The sequence below is a fragment of the Lissotriton vulgaris genome, chromosome 8 (genome assembly GCF_964263255.1).
Source record: "Lissotriton vulgaris chromosome 8, aLisVul1.2, whole genome shotgun sequence".
Classification (NCBI taxonomy): Eukaryota; Metazoa; Chordata; class Amphibia; order Caudata; family Salamandridae; genus Lissotriton; species Lissotriton vulgaris.
In genome coordinates this window covers 745,625,582-745,650,777 of record NC_141696.1, presented here as the reverse complement: position 1 = coordinate 745,650,777, position 25,196 = coordinate 745,625,582, and the positions used below count along the sequence as shown (strand labels likewise).

General features: G+C 45.3%; 1 protein-coding gene across 6 annotated transcripts in view; it reads right to left on the bottom strand.

The window, feature by feature from the left end:
• The window catches only part of ERCC5 (ERCC excision repair 5, endonuclease), a 235,201-nt gene that overhangs the window by 112,272 nt on the left and 97,733 nt on the right, over positions 1–25,196 (bottom strand). For all 6 annotated transcript variants that reach the window (XM_086934652.1, XM_086934653.1, XM_086934655.1 and 3 more), the window contains 3 exons: positions 15,198–15,405; positions 13,330–14,430; positions 11,910–12,172 (listed from right to left, as the gene is read on the bottom strand). In XM_086934652.1, the coding sequence (XP_086790778.1) occupies positions 11,910–12,172; positions 13,330–14,430; positions 15,198–15,405 (1,572 nt within the window). The remainder of the gene's footprint in view (positions 1–11,909; positions 12,173–13,329; positions 14,431–15,197; positions 15,406–25,196) is intronic.

Sequence of the window (25,196 nt, the reverse complement as noted above, 5' to 3'; positions counted from 1 at the left end):
AATCAAGCTCCTGTACCTCCTGTGGTCAATGTGAATGTTCCTACGGCACCTCCTCTTCCTGGGTTGCCGACTTCTATACCTGTACCTGTATCGCTTACACCTACTGTTCCACAAGCTATCTTCCTCGATACTCCTACTGTTCCGCTATCTATTCCAACTGCTACTGCATTCTCTGCATCTGCCAGTATGTTGACTCCGCTTTCTGTTCGTCGAAGAATCACTGATTCTGTCTCTAGCATCCTGTCTCCTCTCTATAAAACTTTAATTAAGACTCCTACTTCTGACTCTGTACAAAGACGTAGTCAGCTTCCGAGTACTGAGGAACGGGGAATATTAGATTCCACGGCTCTCAGATGGATTTCGAAGAGTAGGAGATATAGCACGAGAGATGTACTAGATACATTTATGCAGTGGAATGAACCAACGCAACGATATGTTTTTGATGAGATGTGCTCTCTTTTACGTGATGAGTTAGAAGAAGATGACTCTGAATCAAATTTAGAAGACTTAATTAAGGTTCAAAAAGAGTTTGCTGCAGGAATGATAGTAGGTCAAAATATAAAAGAAGCGATGGAACTGATTTTAAGTTATAGGAATGATCCATCACTTCGTTCACCGAGAGACTTAGAGAAAGGTAGTACGAAGCAGACTCGCCAATATCCAATGAGGGAGGTTCCTCCAATTTGGCGCGAAGCTGTGCAAGCTGATGTACCGAATGGTATTCTTGCTGCTGCGGCCCAATTCCAAAGAGTGTGGATACACATTCCGTGGAAGCGAGCCGAAGTGCTAGCAGTGAAGCAGGCCTTGCCAGACCCGCGTAAGAATCCTGCTGGGTACTATAAGGAACTAGCGCAAACAGTTGAGGCTTGTGTAATGAACTTAGCGGACATCGATATGTTATTTGGGAATGTAGTTCCACAACCAATTTGGGCTAAAATTCGTAAAGAGAATCATCCAGTTGCCCTAGGTGGTGATTGGGCAGCTATCATTGCGGCGGATGGTCAGCAAATAGGTGGTTCCAAACCCGAACCTCTAATTGCTAATCTTCCAGGTAGGATAATCGACTTAATGAAGACTCTGATGCTCGCATTGCGCGTTAATTGGGACAAGTTGTCCGCATGCAGGCAGAAGAAAGACGAAAGTGTCTCCGACTTTTTCACGAGGTTCGAAGAGACTTTTGTAGATCATAGTGGTCAGGATATGAGCACAGAAGGAGGACAGAGACTGTTTGTCGATAAATTCGTACATAATTTGTTACCTGAGTTATGCAATAAATTAAAAGATTCCGAGAGTGCATGGGCTGTCTCTACAACTGTGCAAATACTTGCAACTGCACAGTATTATGAAAATAGGGATAAAGAGGAGAAAGAGAAATCAGATAAAAAAACGAAAGACTTAAAGACTAAAGTTCTCTTGCAACAGGCGTATCCGCCTCGCATGAATCAGACTAATACGCAACAAGGGTCATATCAAAGGACAGAATATAGTTCACCGAGACCTCAATATCAGTGGAACCAGTGTGCGTACTGTAAGAAAGAGGGTCACTACAAGAATGAGTGTCCAGTCTTAGCGCAAAATAACGCAGCAGCAGCTCAGAGAGGTCGTGGTGGTTTTGTGCAGAATTCTAGAGGTCGAGGACGAGGTGCTATGCCTCCACAGACGAATGATCGCCCTTCCAATCACTTTGATCAACGAAATGGACAGTCTGCCCAGCAAAATAGATCTCAACAGTATCTTGTTGAAGACTATTGTGAAGTGGATGAGGGATTTCAGCAAAATGGGTACTAGGACAGCCATGGACAGAGAGAGGGAGTAGTATCAGTTCCAGTGGATCAGAGTGGGCCTTATGTCGCAGTAGCAACATCAGGTGTAGTCGAACCGTTTCTGTTGGATACTGGTGCAGCAAAAAGTTCTATCATTCATGCGAAACTCCCTGGCGCACCTTTGTCCGGCTCAACAAATGTTTCTGTAGGTTTTTCAGGCGCCCCTGTTTACAACCCCATATCTGGTCCTTTGTCTATTTCTGTTGGACCGTGTCAATTGAAAGCACCCCTAATTTTGACGACAGGTTGTAATGAAAATCTGCTTGGTTTAGACTTGTTAAAACGCCTATATGCGACATTGTACTGTTCTCCGGAAGGAGTACAGCTTACATTGGGCAAAAGAATCACCTCTCCAATGTACTTGTCAATGGATGCACTCCCGCCAGAGCTGCGTTCACTCCCTGATACTCTTTGGGCGACTGGTCCTAACGATGTAGGCCTTTTGGAAATACCACCATATGTAGTCACTTTGAAAGCAAATGTAAAATTTCCACGAATTCCTCAATACAAAATATCTAGTGAAGGTGAACGAGCACTTTTATTGATTGTACAAGATTTGATTAAGAAAGGTGTGGTTGAAGAAACTAGAGGAAATGTCTGTAACAGTCCTGTATTACCGATTTTGAAACGAACTGATCCTACAAAGCCTCCAGTGTATAGGTTTGTCATTGACCTCAGAGAAGTTAATAAGATTGTGGTCCCGCAGTTTCCTGTAGTTCCAGACATTACGGCCTTGTTAACATTGATTCCTGCTACAGCCACATGGTTTTCAGTCATCGACTTGAAAAATGCCTTTTTCAGCATTCCAATAGCGGAAGAAAGCAGAGATATTTTTGGCTTCTGTCTAGGAGGTCGAAGTTTCAGGTTTAAACGCGCTCCACAAGGCTATTGTGAGAGCCCATCCATTTACAGTCAGGCATTAAAAAGTCAGTTAGATTCTTTTGTACTTCCTCAAGGTTCGGCTCTAGTGCAGTATGTAGACGATCTTCTAGTGGCTGCTGATGACAAGGAAACTTGCAAAGCAGCTACGATTTCGTTATTGCATCATTTGTCTAATTTGAATCATAAGGTATCACCTTCGAAAATGCAATACTGCTGCCAAGAAGTGACCTACCTAGGTCATCTCTTGTCAAAGGAGGGAAAGAAGTTGACCCCAGAAAGAATAAAAGCAATTACGCAGATGAGTGTTCCTCGCACGCAGAGAGAAGTGCGTGCCTTTTTAGGTATTACCTCTTACTGTAGGCAGTGGATCCCAAATTTTTCTCTTTTAGCAAAACCGTTGGTAGCTTTGACTGGGAAAAATGTTCCGAGTCCGGTGCCATGGTCTGATGAATGTCAGGAGAGTTTTTCTGAGTTACGAAAAGCATTGTGTTCAGCTCCTGTATTGGGTACACCTGATTACAGCAAGCCATTCACGCTCTACGTTCACGAGAGAGAAGGTTGCGCGTTGAGTGTTCTGACACAGAAATTTGGTGATAAACAACGCCCTTGTGCGTATTTTTCATCAACATTAGATCCGGTAGCCAGAGCGTTACCTAGTTGTTTGAGAGCTACAGCGGCAGCTGCGGCTTCCATTCGACAATCTGCTGGTTTGGTGATGAACAACATGCTAGTGGTTATGGTTCCTCATGCTGTTGACACACTCATGAACCGAACCAAGACGCAACACCTTACCAGTGCGAGATTATCTGGCTACGAGCTGACACTGCTAGCAAGTCATATTCAGATTAAAAGATGCAATGTATTGAATCCAGCAACATTGTTGCCGACTAATCAAGAGTCGAGTGATTCCGAGCCCCATGATTGCTGTTTTAGAACCGAGGAAGAGACAAAAGGACGAATTGATTTAAAAGACACTCCGTTGTCAGATCCAGATGGCACGTTGTATGTTGATGGGTCATGCTTTAAATTGGAGAATGGTGATGTGACTGCTGCTTACGCAGTAACGACTTTGAGAACGATTGTGGAGACTGCAAGAGTGAGTCAGAATTCTGCCCAAGCTGCAGAATTGATAGCTCTAACAAGAGCATGTGTTTTAGCTAAGGGAAAGAGAGTGAATGTGTTCACAGATAGTCAGTACGCATTTGGCGTGGCCCATAGTTTTGGCCGTTTGTGGAAAGAAAAGAGGTTTCATTACGTCCCATGGGACTAAGATTCAACATGGTCAGCTAGTTAACGACCTGTTGGAATCTCTAACCTTGCCGACTGAAGTTGCAATAGTGAAATGCAGTGCTCATAAAGCAATCACGGATGATGTTGGTCGTGGGAATGCTTTTGCTGATGAAACTGCTAAACAAACAGCTAGAGATATGATGAGTAGAATGTATGTTGCTACATCTGCAAGATGGATTTCCGAGTCTGGAATGTGTGAGGATACAGTGGAAAGTGTGAAAGAGATTCAGAAAGAGGCAACTGAGGAGGAAAAACGTGCATGGAAAGAAAGTTCGGGCAAGTTGGATTCAAGTGGGTGTTGGATTGATTTGTCAGAACAACAGCGTTGGATGTTGCCTGATGCGTATGTGCTTGCAGTGGTGACAATGGCGCATGGAGTAGCGCATATAAGTTCTAAAGGAATCTGTAAGATGTTGGCTCCGGTCTGGAAGAATGATGGGATCAGTAAATGTGCAGAGAGAGTGGTGAAAAATTGTATGATATGCCTGATGCATAATCCTGGCAAGGGAACCCCAACTCCTGCTGGCCACTTCGCTCCTCCTTCTTGCCCCTTTGAAGTGATTCAGCTAGATTTCATACACATGGATCGCTGTAATAATTTAAAATACGTCCTGGTGGTAGTCTGTGCTTTTTCCAGATGGATCGAAGCATATCCACTAAAGGACAATACTGCCCTATCAACTGCCAAAATTCTTCTCAAAGAATATTTCCCTAGGTTTGGAATGCCACGGATTGTATGGTCAGATAACGGAAGTGAGTTTATAGGGAAAGTTATGCAGAGTGTGTGTGCCGGTTTGGGCATTAAACAGAAGTTCCACAGTGCAAACCATCCCCAGTCTGCTGGTTTAGTTGAGGGTTACAATGGCACCCTCAAACTAAAACTAGCTAAAATACAGGCATCCACGGGTTTATCCTGGCCAGACGCACTACCCTTGGCTTTGTTATCAACGAGAGCAACTGTACATTCTAGAGTAGGGCTTAGTCCCTACGAAATTGTTTTTGGCCGTCCGGCAAATGTGTGGGGTGTGCCTAGGCCAAAGGAGTTTTGTTCTCTAGAATATCCTATGTTGATCGATTACCTTTACGACTTGACTGCTAAATTGAGTCTTATTCACCAACAGGTTTTCGATGCATTGCCAAAGCCTCCGGAGAGTCCAGGGCATCAGCTGAAACCCGGCGACCACGTTGTGGTCAGAAATTTCGCGAGGACGAAGAACCTTCAACCAAGATTCGTTGGCCCCTTCCAAGTGTTGCTTGCGACAAGAACCGCTGTTCGTGTAGCTGGTCGCAAGCACTGGGTACATGCGTCCCATGTCAAACGTGTGCCTCTACCACTTCCTTACGACGACTGGGTGAAGAAGGGAATTGGTGCCTCCGAATTTGAACAAACGCCAAAGTTCATCCCTTTCAGCGATGCCGAATTGGTAACTGACACTCCGAACTCTGACTCTCCTCCTGAAAAGACTCCTCTGAACTCTGAACATTTGTCCTCTGCATCAGAAAAAACTCTGTCATCTGCGAACCTGAACACTGCAACAGCTACTGGTGATACGTTATTTGCCGATCAAACAGTTCTCGCAAAACAAAGATACAACTTACGATCTCGTAATATGGACAAATAAAGCAGGCAACTGCCTATTGTGATATTTTGAAATTTTGAACTTTTGCCTTCAGCCAGGAAGTTTGCTATTGTTTTATTGTTTTTAAAATTGCCTTGCCGTCTGGGTAGCCGTAGGGTCGTGGCTGTGTGCCTAGTTGAATCTGCGGGGGTCTGACACAAGGTCGATCTTTCTGTTGGTTCTGGGAACTCCCAGGGCTGATAGAGGCGTTTTCATCTACGTACACATCATCAGTGGTCGCGAGCGGATTGTAGAAGATGGAGCTTCCTGCGCTGCAACGAGAAAATGTGATTTATGTTCGCAGAAACAGACTTTACAGAATTCTTCACAGCAAATGCTTTTTGATACAATGTGCCATTACATTTTTGATTGTTTTGATAACGTTGGTGGGTGGAATCGTCTTTGGTATGGGTTTGATTTTTGTACCAGTAACTACAGTACCTCCCCTTGATCCTGCTACTTCTACTGTTTCTTCCATACACTCTTTTCACTCGTTTCCTGAACATGAGCAAGCTCGACGCTCTGAATTCATCAATAACACTTTTGTACAGCTCTTGCACCAACACCAACTGGTAGTTAACACTACAGACTGCTGGGTGTGTGGCTTGATACCCCACACTATGGATAAAGGCATTCCCTATCTGGTTTTGCCTTTTAGCTATAATGGATCATTTCAGGCCCTTCAAACCATCTTTGCTTATGCCCTTGAAACCTATCCTCCACGTCCACCACGTTCCACTAAATATAACTCTGCCAACAAAGCCTTAGTCCAGGGAATTATTGACATGATCAAGGACGTCAATAATACTCCATCTTACCCTAGAGACGAATTACGAGTATATTTAAGTTGGAATTCTTCAGAGTATCGCCTTAGTTTGGGAGAAAGCAAGCGTAAAAGCTCAACTCCAATCTGGGTCGTACCTCACTGAGGTCAAGTCTGTTTGCAAGGTAATGGGAGAAATCCGAGAGCTCAGCTAGGGAGGAGTGAATGCGTAGAGACTTACGTGTTTCCGTCTAACTCTTCCCCTGCTTTTCTTACTGCTAGGGGTACTTACTTCATCTGTCGAGACAGAGCGTATACATGGTTGCCTGCCGACTTTTCAGGTTCATGTTATATTGCTCGATTGTTGCCTCCAACATACACTGCTTCATCCGATTACCACAAGACCAGAGTAGCAAGAGGTGTCTTCAGCAAGGAAGATACCGCTGGTCAGGAAGCTGGAGACTTCTTCAAAGGTTTCCTTCCGTTCTGGGGGCCTATGGCCAATAGTAGAAACATACGTCAGCTAACACGGGTAGTTGAATCTACTATCACCGAAACTGCTGGTGCCCTTAGAAATTTGACAGCTGAGCTTCAGGCGGATAGACTCATGACGTTGCAGAACCGTATGGTTCTAGACGTAATACTTGCAGATCGAGGTGGGGTATGCAGAATGATCCAATCGAGCTGCTGTGTCTTTATTCCTAATAATGCTCCAACAGTCTATGAGGCGATCTCGAAGTTACACAAGATTTCCGACTCTATTCATGTAGACAAGGGAAACTGGTCCTTCATGGAGTGGTTTTGGACTCTGATATCAGCGTGGGGATGGAAGGTTCTAATGGTCATTGGTGTCATCTTAGTATTCCTATTCTCATGCTGCCTGATTATCCAGTGTGGTCCTGCTCTGTGTAGTCTTTGTGCTGCAACCTGTTTTAGAAAACCACCTGCGTTTGGAGAAAAGGCACGAGAAAGGATGATGATACAACAACATGTCACTGACCTGATGAGCATAGAATTAGACTCTGACATAGACTGAGTAATTGCCTATGTAAGGGCAAAAGGAGGGTCTGAGGTTCCGTGACGATTTGAACCCGTGTTTTCAATATTGTCGGAAATACATAATATTGGTATCAGCGAACCGCAAATGATCCATTTAGCATATCCTGGTGTTTTCGCTACGCTACGAGCAAGAGTACTCCTGTAACCAACACATTTCTGATCTACCCATGGCATCCATCTTAGATCATGGCAGCCATTTTGTGTTTCTTGCCCTCACATACGCAATAACCTCTGATCATTTCATTTCGATTAAGGACACGTAGCCTTAGCCGGAGATTCACCTCTCTAGTGACACGTGCACCTTAGACCAGATCACGCTGTAGCTGCATGACTCGACAAAGGCTGCCTCCTCTGCCCGAGGCCAGCCCTGCTGAACTGGTTCTCGTGTCCGTTGGCCTGATCACGATTAGGCGGCCGAAGCTGGTAGCCTTGCCCATTTACAACCCACAAACATCTCTTATCCTGCTTTTCTATCTTCAGCACCTGGCTCTGCTCCTTTCCTTCTGGGCCTTTATTAGGGGGAGGTAACGAAATTTACGATGAGGCGGTCCGGGTCCTGAATGAAAAGTTGACATGAGATTATGATGGAAAAGTGGGAACCTCTCATTCGTAATGTTGTGTCATCAGATATTGTCGACGATTCCTGTGCAACGCCAAATATTTATTGTTTAGGACACAAAGGTTTGGGAATGTACTAACATGTGAAGAATTTGCCCGAAGCCCAATTTTCAGTATATAAGGAGCAACCCTCTTTGTACAAATCGAACAGGCTCCTAGATACTGCCCATGCGTAGTTTCTGTGACTTCTGTGTCCCTGCAGTAATAAACCTTTGGTCTTTGACGCCACCATCGAGAAGCCCGTGTTTCTGTTTATTTGTGCACCAAGACAGGTGGAACTCCGGGGTCTTCGGGTGTTGTTCCCTGACACCTCTGGACGGAACCAAAAAGTCCAGAACTCCAGACGGGGATGTGGAAATAAGCGTCCTGCAAGTCCAACGCTACCATCCAGTCTCCTGGGTCCAGGGCAGCTAGGACCTGAGCCAGTGTCAGCATTTTGAACTTCTCCTTCCGAAGGAAGCCGTTGACGTTCCTTAGGTCCAAGATAGGGCGTAGGCCCCCTTTGCCCTTCTTGGGTACCAGAAAGTAGTGGGAGTAGCAACCACACCCTACTTCTGGCCCAGGAACGCGCTCAATGGCCCCCTTGGCCAAGAGTGCCGTAACTTCCTCCCGCAGAAGTCGCAAATGATCCCCCGAAACACGGTGGTTCTGCGGTGGCATGGCTGGAGGAGTCGTCTCGAAGGGGAGGGAGTAGCCCCTTCAGACGATTTGCAGCACCCACCTGTCTGATGTAACAGTGCGCCAGTGGGAGTGGTGATGGCGAACCCTGCCACCCACTGGCGTCACATGGGCCGAAAAGCACGGACTAGGAAGGTTTTGAGGCGGATGCTGTGGGGGAGGGTGTGGACTGGCCTCGCCGTTGTCCCCGACCGCCTCCACGACGGTTCCCACGGCCGCCACCGCGTTGGGTATTAACCTGCGGAGCGTGGCTGGCAGCACGTGTGGGCGCACCCCTTCCGTGGCCACGAAAGGAGTGAAAAGCAGCCAATTGCTGGTGTGGGGCCGAGAGGCCCAAGGACTTGGCTGTAGCCCTGGAGTCCTTAAAACGCTCAAGCGCATGGTCTGTCTTGTCGCCAAAGAGGCGGCGGCCATCGAACAGCATGTCCATAAGTGTGTTCTGGACATCTTCCCAGAAGTTGGTGGACCTCAACCAGGCGTGGCGTCTTACCGCCACCGTCGTTGCCATCGCTCTGCCCAGTGAGTCGGTGGTGTCCAGTCCACACCGGATCGAATATCTGGCTGCATCCCGACCCTCCACAAGGGCTTGGCCGAGTTTGGCCCGTACATCCAACGGACACTCAGGCAGCACTTCCGCGACCGTATCCCACAGAGAGTGGGTGTAGCGGCCCAAGAGGCATGCAGTGTTTGAAGACCGCAGTCCCAGACTAAGGGATGAGAAGATCCTTTTGCCATACTGCTCATACCTCTTGGATTCCCTGTCCGGCGGAGCCGACGGTAATGCGGTTTGGGAATTGGAGGCTTGGATGACCAGGCTCTCAGGGGTGGGGTGGGTGGAGAGGAAACATAGGTCACCCGGGGCCGGGCGGTGGCGTATGGCCACGTTCCTATCTACGGGCGAACCCGTAGCGGGCTTGGACCAAGTGCCCAAAAGAACGTCAGTTAAGGCCTCGTTAAACGGCAGCAGAGGCTCGGCTGAGCATGACTGCGGCTTAAGGACCTCGGTGAGGAGGTTAGTCCTCATGGCCGCGACGGGGAGCTCAAGGCCCAGGGCCTTGCCTGCCCTCATCAACACCCCGCTATAGGTTGCCCCCTTCCCCGTAGCCACCCTAGGAGGGGAGACAAAGCCAGTGTCAGGTGAAGTGTCTAACCCACTGGCTTCCCCAAGTTCACCTGCCCAGTCCTCATAAAACTGGCACTCACGTGTCAGAGGGTCATCAGACCCCTCCTAATCCTCCTCTTCACCCACCACCTGGTACTCAGGTTCAACAAAGGATGGAGTCGGTTCATGGAAAGTGAACTCTCCAAATGGCGTCTGAATCGGCGCAGAGCGGCGCCAGGACCAAGTAGAGGGAGGCGTCGAGGACGGCGCCGCCCGAGGACGGCACCGGAGGTGACACCCATGGGGTCGTCGCCGGGGAGGTCGTTAAATCCACCGGCGATGACCCGGATCCGGAACGGATTCTGTGGGGCCCTGCGGCGCCGGGCCCGAAGGAGCCGGTGGCATCGGGGCCGAAGCCCCCGACCCGCTAGGACCCCCAGACGGGGCCGCTGGGCCCGAAGGCGCCACGGAACTCATCGGGGGAGAGAGGGACCTCATGGCCACGAGGAACCGCTCGATCTCCCCCGGCGTCACGCTAGGCCCAGGGACCGGAGGGTATGAGGCCGGACGCGACGCCTGCGACTCCGACGGAGCCGCGTGGGCGGTGCCACCTGAACCCCCGGCCGCGTCACGCGAGCGTCGGGGGGAGTCGGAAGAGCGATGACACCTCTTCGACTTCTTGTGCTTACCTGACGACCTCGACCCTGAGGAGTGATGTCGACTCCCGGAGCTATGACGGCTCTGCTCCCTCGACCGGTCCCTCGACCTCCGTCCGGACCGGGACCTCTCGAGGCAGGTCTTGTCGTCGTGGTCGGCGCCGAGACAGTGGAGACACCGACGGTGACGATCCGTGACCGACATCAGTCGATCGCAATCGTCACATGGCTTAAACCCAGGCATTTGCCTATCGGCACCGAACGAGTCAAGACTCGAAAATGGGAGATCAAAAAGATCAAAAAGAATTAGTCAAAAAGTGACTAGGTACCACTTTTTCCGGATCTGTCCTGCTGGTGCGGAAAAAAGAACTGACGTCAGCACGCGGAGGCGGCGTCTAAGTACTCCGACGACGTCATCACGGTGCCCACGACGCCGACGAAGGACGCGGAGCCGCAGACGACGCCTACCGACGCGCAAGGGTACTGCTACGCAAAAGTTTCCGGATCCAGTCTGACGCCTGGGGATATTCTAAGGTAAGGAATCTATCTCTATCGTGTCTCTTTCAGATATAATGTTCTTGGAACCCAGCTCCCAAACCTGGGTAGCCAATAAAACAGTGGAAGTACGAATTCTACCTTACTGTACACTTAATGAAAACATGCCAGTTAGAAATTGAGTTCTGAAGCGATCTGATGGGGCAATTTCATATTTTGCATACCTTATAGATTAGTATAAACCAAGTATACAGTTTTTAAGGAAAACAACAGATGAAACAGTTGAAAAGCTCTGATGATTAAACAGGTGAGAAAGGGTGTGAATAACTCTTTTGGAATCAATCGGTGAAGCAGGAGCGGTCCTGTTTCTGATCCTTCAGGTACCTTGAGCCCCTATCCTGGCATGTGTTCCGCAATTAACTGCCTGCAATCCCCACCTTTCCTGAGGTCAGGTTTGTCTTCGGAGCACACTTGATCCTTTTTTAGAACGTTTTTCACTAGAATCCACCAATACTCAGAAGACTATCTGATCATCCACAGTGTGGAGGATTAGCCTGTAACCTACAAGGTATAGGCCTTGTCATAACTTGTTGCTTCAGTCATTATCAACAACTCCTAACACTTCTTCCCAATATGTTGTAATCCTCATTTAACAAAAAAGTGTTTTCCTCAGAAGGGAATTTTTAGTAGAAATGCTTCTGCATTCTCGATAAGTACAAAAGACAAATATTATGGGTATCACACCAATGTCAGAACTGTAACACAGAGAAGTGCAACTGATATAAGAAATTATTTGAAATAAGCTGCAAGCAAAGTGCATTTGAAATTACAAAAAAATATATACATTTATCAAATCTCTGGAACATGAAAATGCATCCGTTAGGTTGGAGTCAAAACTCTAGGCAAGCAGCCCTGTTGCCTTACCAGACTAATATCATGCCACTCATTGACAGCATCTTTTTGGACTTCTGCAGGCACAGCTTCACGCTGCACTGGCAGCACCCTTTCCACCTCAGCATTTTCCACGTGATCATCAATCTCTCTACTGGAAGCGTCTGGATTTGCTGTAGGTGCTGCCTCAACTGGAGTGAGTGCCACAGTTACAGGTTCCGTCAACATGACTTTCACTGGTTCCAATGGGACTTGAAAATGATCGCTCAGGTCGCTGTCCACCTCAATGAAGCTGTCTGTTAAACAGAAGGAATTTTCACTGATCTTCAAGTTAATGATCTATACATTTTATTATTTGATACAACTGTCATTGGAAAGTTGGTTGGAAAGATTTCAGGACCATTTAAAAAAAAATGCATAGCTATAAAGAGAAAACTATCTAATTATTGGACATGCTTTTTGTATACATGAGAGTTGTAGGCATATTTATGGTTACAGCTTCCGATAATGTGCAGTTATGGTAAGTTAGATTCATGTATTTGTATTGACGTGTATCGTATTTCAACTGTTCCCTTTAGGAGATACTGTAATATGCAGTTTGACTTGGTCAAATATAGAGCAGAGATACCATTCTCTGATAGAGAAAGTACAACACTAGAGAGTGCAATGGCACTGCCATTTGTACGGCTGAAAACTTTGTTCCTTTGCTAGAAGACTCAACAAGGGCCAATGATGACCTCCTTGCAGATATTTGATACGTACTATGTTCAATATTTAATGAAAGCTTCAGGTTTTGAGTAGTTGCAAAAAGAAAATTATTGAACCTCAAGCCCAGAATTGCATAATTTCACTACGAGGGTGGTCTTTCCCTCTCATTTCCTCCCAAATGTGTAGAAATCCATTATTATTTATATAGAAGTTTTATAAGATAATGTGCCCCTTCTTTCAATCACTACAGAGCATCAGAAAAGACCACAGTAGAACTTGTCTTGAGAAAACCACATCTCTCAGTATTAACAAGGGTAAGGAATATATGGTGTACTCATTTAATTAAACTCAGAAAGATAATACACTGAATGGCCCCTTCCATGATGATAACCAATGACATACGTGTCTGTAAATGGGTGCTCAATCCTCTAAACTATCTCATAGGCATACTCAGGTGCACTGATGTGGTAGTCCACCAAATAATGCAGGAGCCAGGTTCTGCAATCCTATGCAATCTTCAATTTTAAAGGTACTACTCGGGAATATCTACATTTTGTGGGATTTGCAAGACAAATTCAAAGTTAAGGAACTAAGCTGTGGTCAGCATGAAACAAATATGTGGAAAAACAATCGCTTAAACTATATACCACAGCAAAAAAAACAGTCCTGCTCCTATTGGTCCTATTGTGCCTTTTTGATGTGTCTAAACACCCTGTATTAACATACAAATAAAAACAAAACATACCATCAGATTCGGAGTTGCTCCCTTCATTCAGAAAAGCTTCATCGCTGACTTTCTCTTCAGCACTTTTTCTGCTGCTTGAGACTGTAGGGATAAAACTGCCCAGCAGGGACGCTTTGCCTTTCATTTCCAGATCACTTTGCAGTAAGTCAGCTTTTTCGGTGGATTCAGTCGAACCTTTGGTGCGCAAGTCACTGGAAATGACTGAATCTGTACGTACGGGAAATGACAATCCATCTACCATACTTTCATTACTAGTCACATCATTGGGAGCCACATCTGGCAGAGGAAGATGTTCAGCGTCGAAAGAGCTATGCTGTTGACTTTCTATTGGCTCCTTTTGGGTGGAAGTGGAAGCAAAAATGGTTTCTGCATGTACCATGTGGTCGAGATCCAAGCCATGGCTTTTTTGATGATTCAGTTCAACAGTTTGTGTGCTAGGCGATTTTGTGGTGTGAACAGGAAGCGTGGGTTTCTGCTGTGACCTGATTTCTGGCAGCAAATCCTCATCATCTGAACTGCTAATCAAAAGAACTTTACTGCCCAAGGTCAAATCAATTTGTGTGCTGGTTAACTTTGTGGTATGGACAGGAAGGGTTGGTTTCTTTTCTATCATTACTTCCGGAGGCACGGTTTCCTCATCTGAACTGCTAATTTCAATCTGTTTCTTATCAATCATATTGACTAAAACTGGCCATTTGTGGTCCAAATTTCCTCCAGCGTCTTCATTCAGAGCTTGCTGAATAGCCTTCATAGTTCTGGGTGACACATTCCCTTCTGCAAGACTTGTGGACTGGTGTGGCACATCTATACGATCAGACACCACCTTGGACTGGACAAAAGGCAGAGTCCTATTTACACTCCTGAAATCCTCATCAGAGCTGCTTTCTTCCATCATGGCTGCCTCAATGGCCATCAAGGTTCTAGGAGAAGGAGGAGCCACAACAGCAGTGCTATCCTCTTTTTCCGGCTTAACAAGTGATGGTGGAGCGGTGCCAGCATCAAAGCATTTGGTTATTTCTTTACACACTGGATGGGTTACCGTCAAAGAAGAAGATAATCCAGGCAGATCTTCTTGGCTAATAACATTTTTTGACTGAAGTCCTTTAAAAAAAAAAAAAAAAAAACAGAAATATTAGGAAAGCATTACTCTGGAGGCCTATTCAAAAGCCCATTCCATCCTCTAAGCTCACTTGGTTCAACTGGTTTTTATCTATCAATTTATTCATAAAACAAAGGTGAATGTTCCTCCAACAATACAAAAATACTATAAATATTGACTGACCTGGTTCACTGACAGTTTTCACTCTATTCTGAAAGTGTAACTAAATCTTCTGACAACACAAACATTTTGGCTTGCATTTGTATAATGACTCTTGTTACAAAGATAACATATGAATATCATACAGATTACCAACTAAATAATGTGCTGATAACAGAGTAACTTTTTCCCAACTCAAATACAAAGATCATCAGCAGTCAGCTATTAAAGTGAGAGTCCTTTTGCTGGCATTCCAACTCATAATTGTCAAGGTTAAACTAGTTCATCTGCACTAGGTGCATCAACTCTTTTTGGCTTAGTTTCCTGGCTTCCATTTTTTTTTTACTTTAGTATCAAAACAATTTTGGCCAAAGTTGAGGGTAAAATGTTCCACATGCAGGACATAACACAAATGGCAGAAAATAGAATCTGAGGATGGTAGTTGCGGAGTGGGATATTGCAAGGTTACGGTTGACATCCTCATAAATCATAACAGCACTGTCTATAATTGATGTCCAAGGTAATAAAAAGTTTCATTTTTTTACCGTGCCACTTTTGAACCAAGCCAAGGTTGACATTGGAAAAACAAGTTTAACCTACTCTACTGTACCTTTTATGAGGACATAATGAGACGAGTCTTCTGACATCACCTTCTTACTTTCCACATTCTTCAGGAAGCCTCCTTCACTCTCATAGAGAGCCTGGATGTCTCCAGAGTTCTGCTGATTCATTTCTTTCTGCACAGTCTTTATGTGCCGGTTCAAAGTGTTTTTCTTGAGTAAACCTTTCAGCTGATAACTTGAGAAATCATTAGACTCCTTTAAAATAAAAAGAGCTTGTACATTATTAGGCAAATGAGGAAAAGAGTGCTATAACAGGATTACAGCATATGAATTTTACCTACTAGAATACTTGGATCTTAAGCATGGGATCTTTCGCTACTCAGTTCAATTGTTCAATAAATGCAGCAATTTCATTTTTTGTGAAAAATTATTTCATAAGGAACATCAACTGTGCAAAGCATTCATCTTCACAAGAGCAAATAGGTAAATTACGTCTATTTGCTCTAGTGAATAATCAAACTTAAGGCAATAGTCTAGATCCAAAAACTGACTATGGATACCCTTGTCACAAATCCATACCAAGGAGGATGTTTGTTCTCTTTACGAGAAATCGTCCTGGCTTATACTTTAGAGGATCTCTGGAAGGTGCTTCCTGCTGTCTTTGTTGTATTGTTTCAATTGTGTCTGTAAAAGCTGAAAAGGCTGGTTGTATCTGGCATTTATGGGATCTGTTCTTACAACGTCAACAGCATTTTGGCATTTTTAAGAGGTTAGATTATTGTCACTGTATTCTTACCTTTCAGCTGAATTAATTTCGGGAGAGTTCCACAAGGCACCCTTTTTTACTGGTTATGTCTAAGCTTTTTTCCTATTTATCACCCACCTGTGCTTCTATGAATTCATTGCAAGTCTGGGTCCTTTTAGCATGGCCATTCAAGTTATGTTACAATCAATAGAAACCTTCATGAAGTACAACTACTTGAAGTTAAATCCCATAAAACAAAGTTGGTCCCTGTCTACCTGTTCCACACATTCCTCTTTTTCTATCTTAGGTTTATTGCATCAGCTTTTCCTACATATTAAATATGCAGGACTGTCGACACGTTCTGGACTTTATGATCATTCTCATATCACAGATGAGGATTACATTGCTAATCTTGCATGCAATAGGAGCCCAATATTAAGAAGACAAAAATAGAATTTGATGGTTGTAAAGCTTAATATCCTTTTATTACACATCTGTAATCCAGCTATGCTTTTTTGATGTTCTGTATTGTCTTTTAAAATTAATAAAATCATATGAAAGAAGAAAACAAACGTAGTGGCACGCTGTAACATACAGAGTGTACAGCAATCTGATCTGGGGCCCATACCATTTGGGATTTACTCCAGTTCATTTTATTTAAACACCTGAGGGTTTCCAACATATTCTCAATTTACACTGGTCAAGCAGATTAATGGTGTAGTCTGCACAGGTATTTCTACCTTTCTCACAATGATGTGAAGTTGTCTCCAGTACAAAGTCACAGTTGCCACTCCGCCTAGTTCATCTAAACTGGATTATGGTGGGAGCTTGTATTTAGCTCATCCATTAGTTGTACTTCTGAAGAAATTACCAAGAATAGAAACTGCTGGCTCACACATCATGCTGAAACTAAACTCACAAGATTATATCAGGCACAGTTTCAGTGCCACAACTGCATTCCTCGGGTTGCCTGTCAATAGCTGAGTGGACTTAAAAAAAAACTTTATTTGAGACACATAGAACATGTGTTAAGGTTCTGGCATTTTTTGGGCCAAATTCTCCCACCTGGGTTTCTGCTCAGCAAAAGTAAGTGGTGGCCTGTTTCAATGCTCAAATTCCATCCAAAAAATCAGAGCCCTCAAGAAAATTTCAGATTACATGTACAGATATGAAGCCAGGATAGGTTTGTCTCCTAATTGACATCTGTAGGAGGGTGGATACCTGACTATGGTTACCCCAGTTTTTTTGCCTAGTGTTTAGCTGGTTTTCGACTTAGTTGGCCTGGGATCCTGCTAATCAGGGTCCCGGGCTATCTGCTCTCTCTTTAAATGGACTCCATGTACCCTAGGTACATCACCAATTTGGTACTGGACACCTGATCAGCCCATGTACAATGCACTACAGCTGCTCAGGGCATAGGTGCATCCAAGGCCTACCAGGGGCTGCAGCATATCTTTTGCCACCATTGGCTGGTACTTAAATCGACACAACTGGCTGATCACTCAGCTGGGGCAAGGTGGTCTAATCACCCCTTGCTGGGATATAGTATACCTATATCTAAACCTATATCTGGACACATATATACCTATCAGTCACTCCTATGGCAGGCCTTAACAATCCTGGAGTGCTTGGTTTTATGTGAGATGGTGCTCTAGCATGAGCTGAGCCTGTCTGCAGTGGTCGGAACCATTTCCGTACTGCTGTTGCAGTGGTACTGCCATACCATATACTCTTAAGTGCATTAGAATCCTCGCGGTCATTGCTAACTTTGGTTTGGCTTTATCAAAACATGTCGTCTTTGGTGTCATACACTTTGGAATACTACCCCCTCGCAAGTTCTGGCGACAGGGGTAGCATTCCACCCTTCTAGAGGGAGAAGACATGTTACTTTACTGAAAACGCAGTTAATTCTGACCAGAGCCCCAGCATCACAAAATGGATGCTGCTGCCACAGACACATGTCTCACCTCCTGCTGCTGATCGAAACTTGGCAGTGGAGGCCTGGACAAAGGGTTTCCTGTCACAGGGGGGTTTCCTGTCACAGGGAGGTGTCACACCACCCAGACAGGAGATAGTGGATGGTAGCAGGGAGGGTTGAAAGAAACTAGACACTGCCTGGGGCGCACAAGGTGTCCCCAAGCAAATTCCAGTCAAACCGGTTCTGGGGCTTGCCAGCCCCAGTCCTGGCACGAAACTGGACAAAGGGGACAACCACCACCATAAGGGATTGTTTGGACTGATAAAAGGTGCCCACATCAACCTGATTGCGCCCGACATTGCCTAGTTCCTTCCTGGTTCCACCCTGGTCACTGCTGAGTGACCCAGACTCTGTCCCCTCTGCTTTCAGGTACTCTGCATCTTCGATCCACCCGGACTCTTCTCTCCTGGACGCCTGCAGCATCTTCATCTCCAGGAACCATCGAACTGCGTGACGAAACCCGACACACTTTGGCACCTATGCATCCGCCTCCTGTGGGTGAGGTAAATCGTGAACGCCGGTGCTCCTGTAGTGGTTTACACCTCTAGTGTCTAAGTCTAAAGTTTGGTAACTCTAGTCCAGTCGGAAGACTCCTAAAACTGTAACTCAATATCTTTTACGCACCATTGACTTTGCATTGGTGCATGCGTGTGCTTTTAGCGCTGCACCCGAATCCCGCGGGCTACTCCTGTCCTAACTGCTGTTAGTCCAGTGTAGTCCCAGCGATTCCCAAGGCCCTAGGCCTTACCACTGATCGAATAGTAATTGTTATACCACTTTTTTGATATATGGTTTGAGTGGCCACCGGCCTCATCCATAATTGTGCAACTTTCATATGTTATATTGTGCTTTTGTTTAAACGCTTGTGCTTCATTACTCATAAAGAGTACTTGGGATTATTCTGAGAATAAATACATATATTTTTATAATATATAAATTGTGTGGTGTCCTTTCATTTGATATTACAGGGTTGTATATGGTTTAACAGCTGGCTTCACATGCCCTCTTGAGTTAAGCCTTTAAGGCTGCTTAGTCCATGCTACCCCTATGATAACTTGTCTAGAAGGTTGACTTACAACCACCACCATAAGGGATTGTTTGGACTGATAAAAGGTGCCCACAGAACTGTGGACATCATACATCAGGCCAACTTCTCACATTGGTGTGCAGCGATGCGGATTTGAGCTTGCTGTTGTTTTACCATTGCAATCTTTTTATCAAATTGAAAGATCACATTAAGTACCATAGGTACATATAAACAAAGCTTACATATTTAAGTTCTACTGAACTTAGTAGTTGTAGATCAAAGGGCTTAGCACACCCTGCCTACAACTCACTAGCAAGGTACAGTAGGAAAACACTTAGTGTAGGTAAGTGCATCACGTACACCTCACTTGAGTCATGTCTGGCACAGGTGAAGCTTCCAGCTCTCTGCCTGTGGCAGGTGACCTTACCCAGGCACCTTCCAGCTATGACAAGCTCAGCCATAAGGACTTGAGTACCTTGTGTACTGCAAGAGGACTGAGAAGGGGTCACAACCCCACCATTCCCACCCTGATAGCCATCCTGCAGAAGGATGATCTTGAGAAAGATAGTACAGCTCCCTTAGGGTCAGGCGAAGGAGTGAATTCCCCAGATGTTGAGACTACCACCCCAGATGTTGAGGTAGTAGACCCAGAACCAGATGAATCAGAAGGTGAAGAGTCAGATCAGGATCACAGGGATATACAGGTCCAAGTTGGAAGGCTTAGCCATGCCAACTTGAGCCTACATGGGAATGGAGAGGGGAGCCACCTTTCCAGACCCAATAGCAGACTTTTTCCTGGCAATAGAAGAGTGAGATCCCCCTTCAAGGGAATCTAACATTTCTAGTGCCTCAAGGGCCTCTGAAAGGGGAATGACTTCCCCTCAGAGAAAAGAGTATAGGGCTAGAATGAAGGCGGTCAAACTCCAGATAGAGAGGGAGGAGGTAGCCCTGGCCCAAAATAAACCTGCTTTGGCAAGGGAGCAAAGATTAAGTGGATTAGATTCCACTGGTGGCAGCATTATTCCTAAGGAGAAAGACAGGTCCTATGAAAATAGAAACCTGACAAAGATTGTGCCCCCCCCTACAAGGAAGGGGATGGCATCCACAAATGGATGACTGCTCTGGAGAGAGCCTGCATGGTACAGCAGGTTCCTGAAGAACAGTGGGCAGCAATCTTATGGTACTCCTTTTCTGAGAAAGGGAGAGATAGGCTCCTCACTGTTAGACCTGAGGATGCTAAAAAGTACATTGTCCTGAGGAGTGCTCTTATTGATGGGTTTGGCTTAACCACTGAGCAATACAGGTTGTTGTTCAGAGATACGCAAAAAGCTCAGACTCAGGGCTGGACTGATTTTGTAGATTGTGCTACTAAGGCTCTGGAGGGTTGGTTGCAGGGAAGCAAAGTACATGACTATAAAGGATTGTATAATTTGATTATGAGGGAGCAGATCCTCAGTAATTGTCAAAACCAGCTTTTGCACCAGCACGTGGTGGACTCCGATCTGGCCTCTCCCCAAGAATTGGGTAAGAGGGCAGATACATGGGTCAGAACCAGGATTAGGCCTAAGAATCAGGGTAATGACCAAAAGAAGGATACTTCCAAGGCTCAAGAGAAGGGTGGGGATAAATCTAAAGACAAGTCTCCCACAGGGCCCCAAAACTCCAAGGATGGGGGTGGGTCCCAAAACAACTCCTCTAATCAGAAGAAACCTTACTGCCATGACTGTAAACAGCATGGCCACTGGAAAACAGACAGCTGTTGTCCAAAGAATAGCAATAAAGAGAATATTCCTCCAAGTAGAGCTCCAACACTTCCTGTTACTGTCAGCAGTAATCCCCCAGATGGTGGGAGCACCCCCAAGAATTTGGGTGGGTTTACTTTTGGAACTCAGGTGGACTCTGGCCTAACCAGGTCCCCTAATGAAGATACTCTTGTCTGTGAAAATGGCATGGGGTTTGCCAACTTCACTGATTGCCCAAACACTTTGAGCAAGTACAGGCAAGAGCCCCACATCAATGGTCAGAAAGTTGAGGCCTATAGAGACACAGGGGCTAGCATCACTATGGTGACTAAGAATCTAGTCCCCTCAATGCAACTTTACCTGGTGCCACATACCAGGTGACAAACATTGATGGAATGCAGAAAAATCATCCCATGGCAGTGGTAAATCTCAGCTGGGGAGGTGTTACTGGCCCAAAGAGAGTGGCAGTGTCCCCAAACTTGCCTGTAGATTGTCTACTTGGGAATGATTTAGAAATCTCAGCCTGGGCTGAGGTGGAACAAGAAACCCATTCAAAAAGGGTAAATCTCCATGGAAAGGTTAGTGGGGCTGCGATGGCCACAGCCCCAATCCAAGATGTCCTTCCTGAAAAGGTTGGTAGGGCTGTGCAAGTCTCAGCCCCATCTTCAGCAGACTCCCTTCCTAGACAGATTAGCAGGGCTGTGATGGTAACAGCCCATACCCAAACTGAATCCCCTCCCGAGAAGGTTGGTGGGGCTGTGATGGCCACAGCCCAAACTCAAACTGATTCCTGTGTTGTGAAGCCAGAAACTATGGATCACTCCACACAAACAGAGAGCATTGAGGAGGAAGAGAAATCTCCCTCCCCCCAGACATTAGGAAAGGATCAGCCTCCTCAGGGAACTGATCTTACCCCTTGTGAAGAAAATGCTCCAGAGGTAGTCAGGCCTAGCCTGGCAGAGCCGCTGATGTCAGCGGACCCTTCCAAGGTGGGACCCAGTCTGGAGCAGGTAACCTGCCCCTCTCTACTCTGCCTCAGTCAGCCCAGGGCTACAGAGGTCAAGGAGCCCCAAAGGGCCCCCTGTCAAATAAAGCACCCCCATCAGCAGATTAGGGGCACCAAAGCTAGCAGCCCTAGCCAGGTGAAAACTTTAAAAATTCCTGAGGTATCCCCCTTACCACTAGTTAGGGACCTCCCCCAAATGGACACTGTTGGGCACAGCCACATCTGGGACCCCAAGGCCCCAAAACTGAACTGTCCCTCCAGTAAGCCAACCAAAGGGACCCACCCTCCAGCTGTAGGCTGCCAGAGGTTGACCCTGAGAGCACAGTGCAACTCAGTCAAGGAAAGAAAGGCACACATGGTGGAAGTTGATTGGAGGAAGCTGAGCCCTACATTAGTGGAGCCTCACTTCAGTACTCCATCTCAACACCAGCCTTTTACTTTGCTAAAACACACCACAGGTAGTAAATCCCCATGGTGGAGACCCACTGATACCCCTAGGGTGAGGGATTACTTGGTGGACCATGACACAGGGGGTAACCATGCCAGGGCAGGTTCCTCCTTATATACATATATTTTTATAATATATAACTTGTGTGGTGTCCTTTCATTTGATGTTACAGGATAGCATATGGTAAAACAGCTGGCTTCACCTGCCCTCTTGAGTTAAGCCTTAAAGGCTGCTTAGTCTATGCTACACCTAGGAGTGTCTATAAGGTTGACTTACAACCACCACCATAAGGGATTGTTTGGACTGATACAAGGTGCCCACAGAACTGTGGACATCATACATCAGGCCAACTTCTCACAACATCACAATATTGAGTATGTCGGGAGTTACTGGATACTTATTTTCACAGCACACGGACAGTGTCATATGCTGCGCTTTAGAAATTAATTAAACAACAGGGGGTGGTGATGGACAGAGTTTCTGAATTAAGCAGAATACTCAGAATATTGCACCATCAGGATTCAAGCAAGCCGGGCCGAAGACGGCTGAAATGCCAGAAAGCGGTCCCTGGAAGCATGTGTCCTTCCCAGTGAAAGAATTGGCTTGGTAGTTTGGTTTGCCCTGTTCCCATGATGCACTGGGCCAGGGACAGACTAATTTGCATATAGCCAGGTTCTGAGCTGGGATGGTGCAGTAGGCTAAAAAACGGTGTTGGATTAAGCCCTGATCTCTTGACTGGGTGAGAGTATTCTGCTTAATTCAGAAACTCTGTCCATCACCACCCCCTGTTGTTTAATTATTTTGTCCACCATAAGCGTGGAAGGGTATACTCAGACGTGAGTCCCTTGCTCATTGCACCATCAGGATTCAAGCAAGCCGGGCCGAAGACGGCTGAAATGCCAGAAACCGGTCCCCGGAAGCTTGTTTCCTTCCCAGTGAAAGAATTGGCTTGGTAGTTTGGTTTGCCCTGTTCCCATGATGCACTGGGCCAGGGACAGACTAATTTGCATATAGCCAGGTTCTGAGCTGGGATGGTGCAGTGAGCTAAAAAACGGTGTTGGATTAAGCCCTGATCTCTGGACTGGGTGAGAATATTCTGCTTAATTCAGAAACTCTGTCCATCACCACCCCCAGTTGTTTAATTATTGCGCTTGAGAAATTACCATACCAGGAACTAAAGCAATCCATAGCTACAACAAAACATAATTGGATGTTCTCTACTATTTAGCATCAGCTTAACAATGGCTACTGGCCAGTTATTTTAGGTACATGGAGAGTCTTGATGTATGCCATCAAAATGTAAGGTTGACGAATATTGGTCCATTATATTTCATTGTTTCAAACGAGCAATATCCGTTGGATTTCACAGTGATCCACACAAAACTAAAACCCTTAACTGCACATGCATTAATCCACTCATGGGCCAAAAAACAAAAAATATGTTCAGAATGCTCCCTGCTTCACATTCCTCTCGGTCCATGTGTTTTAGAAATCAAAAAGTATCCTCCACTTTTTCATAAAACACTAATATTTCATTCGGTTACACTTTCAAGACTGTGTGACTGCACGGATCATATTTGCAGATTGTATACTCCACACAGTGGCCCACATGCATCAAGCATTTTTGGAGTCGCAAACGGTGCGATTCCTTAAAATCGGCCGTTTGCGATTCCAAAAATGCTTTTTTGGATGCATCAAGCAATTTTAGAAATTGCAACATTTTTGCGATTTCTAAAATTGCGATTGCTTTTAAGAAATCGCAAATTTGCGATTTCTTAAAAGCAATGCATGATTACTGTTAAAATAGCGAAATCGCAATTAGGGGGTCAAATTTACCGAGTGGTTGAATCACTCGGTAAATTTGCAAAAAGTGTTTAAAACGCTGAAAATGCATTTTTTTCAACATTCATGTTACGGACACACATGTCCTTAGGACATGTGTGTGTGAAACATGATGCGAAAAATAAATTTCAGGGGTGCATGGGGGGGTCCTTTGGACCCCCCCCTTGCACCCATGAAATGCATTAACAAATTGCGATTTTCAAAGTGAAAATCGCTATTTGCTAATGCCTTCCCATTGCTTCCTATGGGCCTTTTGGCCCATAGGAACCAATGGGAATAGCAAATTCGCAAATTGTATTTTGGTAATTTATGCGATTCGGTAAAAATTGCGATTTTTACCGAATCGCATAAATTTACCGAAAATAATCATGCATTCCGTTTTGCGAATTCTAAAATGCAAATCGCTATTTTTCGCACTTTAGAACTCGCAAAATCCCGGGATGATGCATGTGGGCCAGTATATATCCGTTGCAACTGCAAAGATAAATAATCAGATTAGCGTGTGTAAATCTCTGTCCAAGTATTCTTAATGATGTCTATGTTTTCGCCATGTTCATCTGGGATGGACTAGCCCACACGCCAGATCTCAATGTGGCTCATTTACATTTTTACATTTTATTTGACCCCTTGATACAAAGTAAAAAAAATTCCTTAGTCTCCTCTCTTTTGAAGGAAAAGGGCTTGACTGGTTTAATTATTATTGTGGACAGTTCTCAGTATGGTGATGAAACGGAACACAATATTAGGAAACAGCTTAATTACAGGCTTGTCCAGTAGTTAATACAAATCTAGCACTGAATTTCAAGTCCCTTTTTAATGCAAGGTAGTACACAATTAACTAGTGAATTAGGAATGCGGTATTGTGCACATCTGCGCCCAGATCCAAATTCTCCCGTCTTATTAAATACTTGTCGAGCACTGGTATATCATTAGAAGGAAAAAAAAAAAGTCAGCGTGCAGCTCAGGACTGCCAAATTACTCCTGGTTTCCAAACGCTCCTCTTCTCTGTGCAGACGAAATTCAATGCTTTTACAAAGCAGTCACTTTACTTTCAATGCGAGTATTGAACATTTTCCCTCGGTTCGAATGGGATTCTGCACGGCCCTTGACTTCCTTGCTCTTTGGAATTCTTTAAAAGTCTCAGGTCAAGAGATGCAACCAATGTGATTTATGAATCTCACACTTGGCTCACAAGAACAGCCTCCAGTGCCTGGAGGCTCCGGACCCCACGCCCCGCTGCTCTCTGTACCACTCTTTC